Genomic DNA, 10,098 nt, shown 5'->3' with positions numbered 1-10,098 from the left:
TTCCCTCTGAATGGGATCCATGGGAGGGTTTTCAGCACTGTCATGATCTGACATATTTCAAAAGGATCATTTCACATACATAATTGAGAATTTTGTTTTAAAATAAAAGCTTTAATCTCAAAATTTTCTAGTTGCCTTTTTACTAGAGGCACTATAATTTATCATTCAATATAGGACACTTTAAAAAATTATATATAATTTACATATAAGTAAAATACAGACATCTTAAGTGCATAGCTCTGTGAATATTTACATATGGGTGCATCTAAATAACTGCCACCCAAAACAAGGTAAACAAAAAAAAAATTAAAAAAACAAAAAAAACAAAAAAAACAAGGTAAGCTCACTTAATTATGCGGAGCCAAGAGGCATAATCAGGACTGATTGCTTCCTTGTGAACAGATTCTTTGGGGCAAGAATATTTTCAGTGATATATTGTATCACATCAGGAAACACATTGCTACTCTTACCATTCTTGGTGATGATAAGTTTGAATACTTGGTTAAGGTGTACATAACCAAATTTGAACTTTTGCCTATAAGCCCCATCTTTCCCAATGTAGAAATTTACTTGAGGCACTTTCAAGTAAATTAATTCCATTCATCGAATTAGCATTTTTAAAATGTCCCCATCTCCTTTCTTGTCTGCTCCCTTAGGGCTGGGAATCTTTGGAGAGTTAGCCACTTCCACTTTTGGCAGTTCACAGGCTTTTTTTCATGCAACCCTGTAAGCAGGAAGCATGGAGAGTGCAGAGTGGCCCAGAGTTCAGCTGTCAAATAGCACCGTGGAGTTGATTTGTAGTCACTTCTCTATCATTAATTATAATCATAGCTGTACCCTTTTTACTGGTATTGTGATCTCACTGCAGGCTTTTCATTAATACTTTATTCCTAAAAAGCAAATGAAATGTTTTAGAATCAAGACGAAATATCAAATTGCATTCTTGAAAATAACCAAGAAACCCACTCCTGGAATGCCAATAAAATTGCCCTTGGGACTTCCCTGGTGGTCCAGTGGTTAGGACTCAGTTCTTTCACTGCCATAGCCCCAGGTTCAATCCCTGGTCAGGGAACTAAGATCCCGCAGCTTGAGCTCCCCCCAACCCAGACCCACTTGAGGCTTCTGTCCTCTGCCAGCTGCCCTAGATCTCTGGTGTTCAGTCATCATGATGCCAAAAGTGGGTGCCCAGCAGGCCAACAGAGAGCTCGGGATGAAGCCCAGGATGACTCCTGGACAATTACAGGGTGAGGAGATGGATCCCTGGGAGCCAAGTCTGGGCTGCTCCAAGCCCCTCTATTCAGATGGATGGGCTTCTTTCCATCCTCCTCCTCTGCAGGCCCCTCTCCCAAGCTAAGCCCGGAAACACACTTGGCCCAATTTAACAGAAAACACATGGCAATCCCCTCCAAGCATCTTACTGCTTCCCTTCTCCATTTGTATCTTTCAGAAAATACCTCCAATTGTAGCCTCTATTTCTCTCCTCCTCTTATTCAACCACCCCCAAATTATCTATATTCTTTATTGCTTTGAATCCCTTATCTTTTCCAATCAAGTATGTTATCTCTACCTTCTTTATAAGACAATTTCCCCATGCAAATTCTCCCCACTGACTTCATATTTCAGGTTTTCTCCTTGTTTCTTTTCTGTCTCCTTTAGCATGCCCCTAAGACACTGCTGTTCCTTGAAGCTCTGTCCTCGACCCAATACAATTCTTATCCTTATCAGTGTTCAAGTAATTACAGAAAAACTATCTAGAAGCCAGGTTTTTCTTACTTCCTCCTTTCCACCTAGACAATTCTTCCTTTAAATTAAGAAACCTCTTCTTTGATACCAGTCATCACATGGTGATACGGTTGTTTACGTACCAGTCATCCCCCTTAGACTGTAGGCCACTTCAAAGAAGGGGTTTTTTTTGCTAGTCATTATTTCTGTGTAGTGCGTATACCGGGAATATAGTAATTATACAATTGGTTACTGCTCCAAAATTATGGGTCTCCAGGTACAAGCATTATGCCTTGACATACAAATGCCCTTTCTCCTAGGAATACACTTACTCAAGTAAAACTTTTTTGTGAAAATCTTTATTGACAACTTGTGCTTGAAATACAGGGCTAATTAAGATGAATATGTATCTCCTCTCTCCCCCAACTAAAACCCAAATGCCCACTTTTAGTGTGTAGAAGGGTACCAGGTGGTTACCTGTGCACACACTCAGGGCATAGCATGTTGTCCTCCAGGTGTGGGGGAGGAAGATTGCCCGCAGGTGGCAAGAAGAGCGCAGACACCCTCCTTCGTTTTTCAGGCACCCAGGCCTGTCCGGCATGAAATTGTAAATGAACCCAGCCCTCTCTGTTAGCAGGGAGACCTCTCCCGTGAACCACACACCACCAGACCCCTGGGGAAGGAAAGAGAGGTTCAGTACGAGCATAGCAAGACCAAAGTCTAAACTTCGAGTTTGCATCATGGCCTTTGATGCTACTGTCTTCCTCAAGTGCCAGCTCCCAGATATGAACCCTGAAACCTAACTTACTCTACCCTGTTCCCCTTTAGAAAATAATGCAAAAACAGTTCCTGTTAAATATTTTAAAAGAAACAAAAAATACATTTGGATGCGTAGAGGCAAGTGGGTAGATGACAGTGTGGCTGGGAGGGTGGCAAAGCTTTACCTCTGCCCGTCTTAGGTTTTCACCTGGGACTCGGACAAAAAAGACTAACAAGGGAGAAACAGCTGAACAGATGAATTCATGCAGTGCACATAGTGCAGGAAAAACGCAAAACCTAGCTCAGAGTGGCAGCTTAGAATTCCATCTTATGTAACATCTTTGACAAAGAACAATACATTTGCAAAGAAATGACAGGACAAAGGGCAGCAAGGGTGGCTCCCAAGGGTGGCAAACAGTGGGAAGGTAAATATACGGGAGGAAACTAATGGATGAGGTTTCTTTGCTGGTTGCTCTGGTGCCCACTCTCAGTGGCTAAGTCTGTCTCCAGCAAAAGGAGAATAGATAATCCTGCCTTAGGCCGAAAAGGGAGAGCTTTTCTGGGTTTGCTGCTTTTTGATTGCCTTCAGCTCAAGATTTTTATGGCAAAGAGGCATATTTTGGGGTGACGTTCTGGCTTCCTTCAATAGAAAGACTAAACCAGAGTGGTCTGGGAAGGCCCTCATAAAATAAGTTCAGGGACTTCCCTGGTGGCGCAGTGGTTAAGAATCCGCCTGCCAATGAGGGGGACACGGGTTCGTGCCCTGGTCCAGGAAGATCCCACATGCCGCAGAGCAACAAAGCCCCTGAGCCACAACTACTGAGCCTGTGCTCTGGAGCTCACGAGCCATAACTACTGAGCCCGCACCTAGAGCCCATGCTCCACAACAAGAGAAGCCACCGCAATGAGAAGCCCGCGCACCGCGATGAAGAGTGGCCCCCGCTCGCCGCAACCAGAGAAAGCCCCCGCACAGCAACGAAGACTCAACGCAGCCAAAAATAAATAAATTTAATAAATTAAAAAAAAAAAAAGTTCAGAGGTCTCAACTCTTTTTTTTTTTTTTTTTAGTGACATCAGTGGTTTAATGGATGGGGGATCTTACATGTCTGAAGCAAGATCCTGGAGCAACACCCCACTATGTGCAACAGACAGTGGGCAGGGCCTGGCCCCAGGCTTTGCTCCCAAGGGGAGGGGGAGGTTACCAGTTATAGGGGGACAGGGGTCTCAACAGGCATTGTAATGTGCTAACCAGTTCATGGTCTTCCTTAATTTTATCTCCTGTAACTCTCACAATAACATCATGAGGTAGGTATTATTATTAACCTACATTACCACGAGCAAACTGGGAACTAGATTAAATAACAGTTAATGCCACTTACTTGACAGATGCTAGAAGATCCAGGGCTTTAGCTCAGGCAGTTGATTTTAGAGACTGCTTTTACTTTTAATTCTTTAAAGGAGGCGAAAAGAAATGAAGCCAGATTTCTATCCCCTTCTGATGACCTCATTAATTTAGCTCACTGGTTCTCAAAGTGTGGTCCCCAGATTAGCCGTGCCTGGGAGATTGTTAGAAATGTAAATTCCTAGGGCCTACCCAGACCTGAACCAGAAAAATGTTTGGATGGGGCCCAGGAATCACCAGGTCTTCGGATGATTTTGATAATACCCTGAAGTTAATCAGCTGTTAATAGCAATTAAACTTATTTTCCCACCTGAACCAGAAGCAGTTCTTACTAATGAGCTTACCACAGGTCTCTTGTGATTGCACCGACTCCATCTTCACGGCCCCGGCTGTCATTCTGCTCCAAGAGGCAAACACAGTTCCCGGGTCAGAGGCAGAAGTTGATACAACTTCCTGAAGAGTAGAAGCTCCTTCAAGGGCAGGTGCTCCCTCCTCAGGAGGAGCAGCCACTTCAGAAGACATCTTGTCATCAGAACATTCCAGAGGTAGTTCCCCCTTGTCCATCAGTGATTTTCTTCTCGATAGTGATAGGATCCTGGCCTCCTCCGCTGTGGCAGGAATGTTCTACGTAGAGGGTTTAAAAGATTAAAGACAATTCTTCTACTCACCTTTTGACGCTAAAATAGGTGATTAGGATGAGAATAACTAAACCTTCGACTTGGCCAAATTCCCTACAAATTACTCACTTTTTGATGAGGGTAGGCATGTTCACAGAGTCGTTTATATCCGTCTAGTTTCTAAGACGAGAGAAAAATGAGTTAATAATCAAACTGAGGCTCGTAGTCTTCCTCCCAAGAGCATCCACTCCTACCCTGGACACTCACCGGGCCTTTGGTGCTCAGTTTTAACTGCTGGCACCAAGCGCGCACAACATCCCTGTGTATCAGATTGACAGGCGGCAGTATAGAAGGTAAAGGAGGAATTGGCATCGTCTTCTTCTGAGGTTTCACACTGTCACAACACTGTGGCATTTTTCGTGGACAGCAAGCTGAAGGAGAATGAGATAAAATTAGCAGTAATTAACTTTTGGGGCTTCCCTGGTGGCGCAGTGGTTGAGAGTCTGCCTGCCAATGCAGGGGACACAGGTTCGAGCCCTGGTCTGGGAAGATTCCACATGCCGCGGAGCGACTAGGCCCGTGAGCCACAACTACTGAGCCTGCGCGACTGGAGCCTGTGCTCCGCAACAAGAGAGGCCACGATAGTGAGAGGCCCGCGCACAGCGATGAAGAGTGGCCCCCCGCTTGCCGCAACTAGAGAAAGCCCTCGCACAGAAACCAAGACCCAACACAGCCAAAAAATAAATTAATAAAAAAATAAAATAAAATAAAATAATTAACTTCTGTGTAGCCTTCTAAAATGTCAAAAGTACAATCACTTTTAGTTCTTATAGTCTAATCCCCATTGTAAAATTAAATGACTTGCCAAAGACCACGTAACCTTCAAGGGATAGAACCTCAATATTAAAACTGACAATATTTCTGAATCCCTCAGTATTTTTACTTCCTAAAACTCCCTACTACTCACGCACACTTGCTCTTTTGTGGGAGCTCTAAACCACAGACTCTGAGGAGGTTGACCTAGAGATTGCACTTCCGATGCAGGGAATGATAGAAGTTTTAGACCTGAGGTCATAACTACTAGGCGATGCCTTGCCCTCTCACCACAAAACAAAATAAGCCACCCAGAAATGCTACACAATGACTAATACCCATAATTCTGGCAGCCCACCCCACTAGGGCAGCACTCTTGTCTCCTGCTGCACCTCACGCGCTCTCACCATTCAGGAAAGACTGACGCTCATAGTCACTAGGTTTTACTGAGCGCCCATTACTGTCAGATGAAGTGTAGGCTGTTTGCCTAATTATTCTGTGTAAATTACAACTGACCCTCCACCCTGACCTCAATCCAACTCAGCAAGGTAGCTACTTTCCTCATATTTTTAAGACAGGAAGTAGAGTTTCAAGGATGGGATTTTGAATTTATAGCTCTCTGTCCCCAGATCATTGCACATTAAGATCCTTAACTCCCAGAAGCTAGAGTAGGCAAAATAATAATCAGAACCAGGAGGTGAGATTTAAACTAGGCTTTGAAGGAAGTGTAGGATTTACAGAATACAGGACTGAAATTTCTTCCCTACTTTTTCAGAAAAATCCCTCAGTCTTCTCAGACCCAGGGAAATAGGATTTGAGGAACTGTAGATCTCTTACCTCTGTTATTTTTTATAGATCTTTTTCTTTTGGTCTCCGTTGCTGAGTTTTCTAGTATATCTGGTTTACCAGAAGCCCCCTGTCCCTCTTCGGCATCTACTGATGTACGTTTGAATTTGCAACTCATATATTCTTCCTCTGTCTTCTTTGTGGAGTTGCACTGGGGATAGAGGAACCAGAAAGTCACTCCTCTGGGCGTCCAACCTACCACATACACTACCTGACTTATGACACCTCACATCCAAGGTACCAAGATAATCATTGAACTCCACTGGCAACATGGATTCTCTTCTGGGTATCATCTTAATACTCAGGTTTGTTTATAAGAAAGGGAAGCAGTGATAGAGAAGTGGAAGGCCAATCTGAAAGTATGAGAAAAGGGGAATTCCCTGGCGGTCCAGTGGTTAGGACTCAGCACTTTCACTGCAAGGGCCAGGGTTCAATCCCTGGTTGGGGAATTGAGATCCCACAAGCCTCGGCGGCAAGGTCCAAAAAAAAAATGTACGAGAAAAGACAAAATATATATATATATATATATATATATATATATATATATATATATATATATATATATATATATATATATATATATATGTAAACAAAAGTCATAGAAGAAACTAGCCTCTGCTTTGGTGAAAGCCCTTACATCACCCACAATATCCATTATCCCTCACCTGGAAGGTTTTTTTTCCCCCCTTTCCTCATTTCCCCTCCCCTCCCGTTTACCTCTTCCAGATAAACCTTTCCCATACTATTGCCTCAAGCTACTGCCACAGAACTACTTTCCTTTCCAACCTAGTTACTTTGCCTGAAAGGATATCACTCAGCTCCACACACACCACCTTCCCTTATATTCATAGTCTTAAACCCTTAATCCTCTTTCAGAATCTCACTTCAAGTGTTAGTTCAACTGGTAACCTTTTCTCCACTTTATAGACCAATACAAATCTACTGCACGTTGCCACATTCCTACCACTTGTCAGTTGCAGTTTTACATTTGCTTGTGTGATTTGATCCACGCCTCTTACTCCATTTGATTATAAACTCCCCAAGGGTAGAATTCCTTTCCCTCTGATTGTAGGCACTCAATAAATATTGGTTAATTCAAGACAAACAAGAGAACAGTGAGAATAAAGCTGTTTGATACAAAGAAACAACATTTTTGAGCCTATAGTTTCCATCAGGTATTGTTCCACACGACAGACTCCATACTTTCCTTCTTTTAATCCCCACAGCAATCCAGCAACAATCTATTATTTTGTTTTTCAGATGCAGAAGCTGAGGCTCAGAGGTTACATAACTAAGGGCACACAGGTAGGCACTTGAGATAGAAATTAAACCCCAAGTCAATATTAAATCCCAGATTTGCTCCCAAATCTAATTCCTATCACCTCCAAGAAGGGAGTACGAATTACATTTTTACATCTCTATAGCAGGTTTACATTCATATTCAAATTTCACATTGGCACAACACTTACACAAAGTGCTCACTTTGTACCTCACTCACTTTGGGGCCTCCCAAAAGTCTTAGTTAAAATTGGGAGGGCAAAAAATGACCTAGCTCTAGGAAAGAGACCCGGAGAGCGGTCAGGTTGCACTGGCAGAGGGGTTCAATTTTTCTCAACAAAGCCCCACAGCCTGTCTGACTTTAGTTGCTGTCCGCAGTGCTCCCCAATACGTCTGGTTTCCCATTGTTCCTTGGCCCTAACGACCCTAAGAAAAGATGAATCCAGATGCAGCAATTTTGATCTCGAACCTGTGTCTGTAGAAGGGAAATTAAAGGATCTGGTCCAGTATACCAGGGAGCAATCATATCCAGGAACTTGATTTTTTTTTTTCAACAAGTGAAGGGAAGGAAATTCTAAGGGACCTTCTTTTCTCCTCAAAAGAGGGAGTAAGCGTGCCCAAGAGAAAGAGAAACACGAAGATTGACAAAGACAGACAAAAGCAAACCCATGCAGATTGTGCTTACCTCCTTGTTCTTTGCACTCTCCATGCTCAGAAATCTCAAGCTTGATAAAAGGAAGACTGTCCTTACTTCTGAAATGGCCCCTGGCCCAAGATTGCTCTTTTAAAGGCTCCTCCTCCTTCCGGCACCCGTAAGCACTTTTCCTTTTCTCCTCCCCTCTGTTCCTTCCCCCACAACCTGTGAAAGCTAAGCTTGCACGCTTTCTTATTCATGAGTGACTACTGTATGAATGAATACATAATAACATTCCAGGCCCTTTCCTGTGAGTTTTTTAACGTTATTACCGAGGGTGTGGTTCCGGAGACTTTGGGAAGTTGAAAATTCCTTCAGAAAAATTCCAAGGGAAAAAGAAAAGTTGCTAGAGACTTCTGAACGGGATGTGTGACAGGATTTAATGATGAAACTTGTGGAAACAACCGAATTCTGGGCCAAACCAGTGGCTTGAAGAAAGCAAAACTGTTTTCTTGTATCATATATGTTTCATTTCTTAAGCAAGTTACTCAACTTATTAAAACTTCAGTTTTCCATCAGTACTAATAATAACTAGAACCTTCTCATCTGCCAACAACTAACAATAGTTTTAAAAGTCCATTGAGGGACTTCCCTGGTGGCTCAGTGGTTGAGAATCTACCTGCCAATGTAGCGGACACGGGTTTGAGCCCTAGTTTGGGAAGACGCCACATGCCACGGAACAACTAAGCCCGTGCGCCACAACTACTGAAGCCCACGTGCCTAGAGCCCTAGCTCCACAACAAGAGAAGCCACCACAATGAGAAGCCTGCGCACCGCAAAGAAGCCTAGCTCCCGCTCACTGCAACTAGAGAAAACCCGTGCACAGCAATGAAGACCCAACGCAACCACAAATAAAATAAAAATATTTTTAGAAGTCCAGGGGCTTCCCTGGTGGCGCAGTGGTTGAGAATCTGCCTGCCAATGCAGGGCACATGGGTTCGAGCCCTGGTCTGGGAGGATCCCACATGCCGCGGAGCAACTGGGCCCGTGAGCCACAATTACTGAGCCTGCGCGTCTGGAGCCTGTGCTCCGCAACAAGAGAGGCCGCGATAGTGAGAGGCCCGCGCACCATGATGAAGAGTGGCCCCCACTTGCCGCAACTAGAGAAAGCCCTCGCACAGAAACGAAAGACCCAACACAGCCATAAATAAATAAATAAATTAATAAATTTTTTAAAAAAGTAATTAAAAAAAAAAAAAGTCCATTGAGTATTTGTTTTGTACTAATTCTGGGTTTAAAGGTTCACAGCCATTATTATTATTGTCATTATTAATTTTTTTTCTTGGCCATGCCACACGGCTTGCGAGATCTTAGTTCCCCGACCAGGGATCAAACCCATGCCCCCTGCAGTGGAAGCATGGCGTCTTAACCACTGGACCACCAGGGAAGTCCCACACAGCCATTATTTTATTGTTCTCCATTTCATAGATGACAAAAGTGTGTATAAAATTGTGTTGGTAACTTGCTTGGCACAGTAAGTGAAAGAACCAGAAATCAAGTTTAGGTTTGCCTGATTCAAGTATTTCATTGAATCATCTTCCTTTTCCCAGTGTAATTGAAGGTAACATTACTGAATTCTAAATTAAGAGATACCTAATCCTGGGTAAGATATAATCCATGATTTGTGTGTTAATAGATGGGAGTGTGTGTTGAGATTATAATTTAGAAATTCTTAGGCCAACCGCTATTTGGGGAAACACAATTCTAAAAGAATTGCACCTGGAATTCCCCGGTGGTCCAGTGATTAAGACGCAGGCTTTCACTGCCGTGTTCCCCGGTTCAATACCCGGTCAGGGAACTAAGATCCCACAAGCTGCATGGCACAGCCAAAAAATAAAAATAAAGACAAAAAAAAAGAATTGCACCAACCATTCAAAAAAAAAAAATGGGTTAAATAATGTCCTATATATTCAGTATAAAGAGGATTAGTACAACTTAAAATATTTGAGCATAATTAATACTACTGA

General features: G+C 43.0%; 1 protein-coding gene across 1 annotated transcript; it reads right to left on the bottom strand.

Annotated features, from left to right (window-relative positions):
* Positions 1-859: 859 nt before the first annotated feature.
* Positions 860-8,146, bottom strand: DPPA4 (developmental pluripotency associated 4). Its single transcript, XM_068545544.1, has 7 exons — positions 8,123-8,146; positions 6,151-6,310; positions 4,768-4,931; positions 4,630-4,680; positions 4,228-4,507; positions 2,200-2,395; positions 860-890 (listed from the first exon to the last, which is right to left on the bottom strand). Exons 1-7 carry the CDS (start codon positions 8,144-8,146, stop codon positions 860-862), a joined length of 906 nt encoding a protein of 301 aa, XP_068401645.1.
* Between the last annotated feature and the right edge of the window lie 1,952 nt (positions 8,147-10,098).

The sequence above is a fragment of the Eschrichtius robustus genome, chromosome 6 (assembly GCF_028021215.1).
Source record: "Eschrichtius robustus isolate mEscRob2 chromosome 6, mEscRob2.pri, whole genome shotgun sequence".
NCBI lineage: Eukaryota > Metazoa > Chordata > Mammalia > Artiodactyla > Eschrichtiidae > Eschrichtius > Eschrichtius robustus.
Note: the sequence above shows the minus strand (reverse complement) of the source record. Positions and strands in the feature narration are given on the sequence as shown.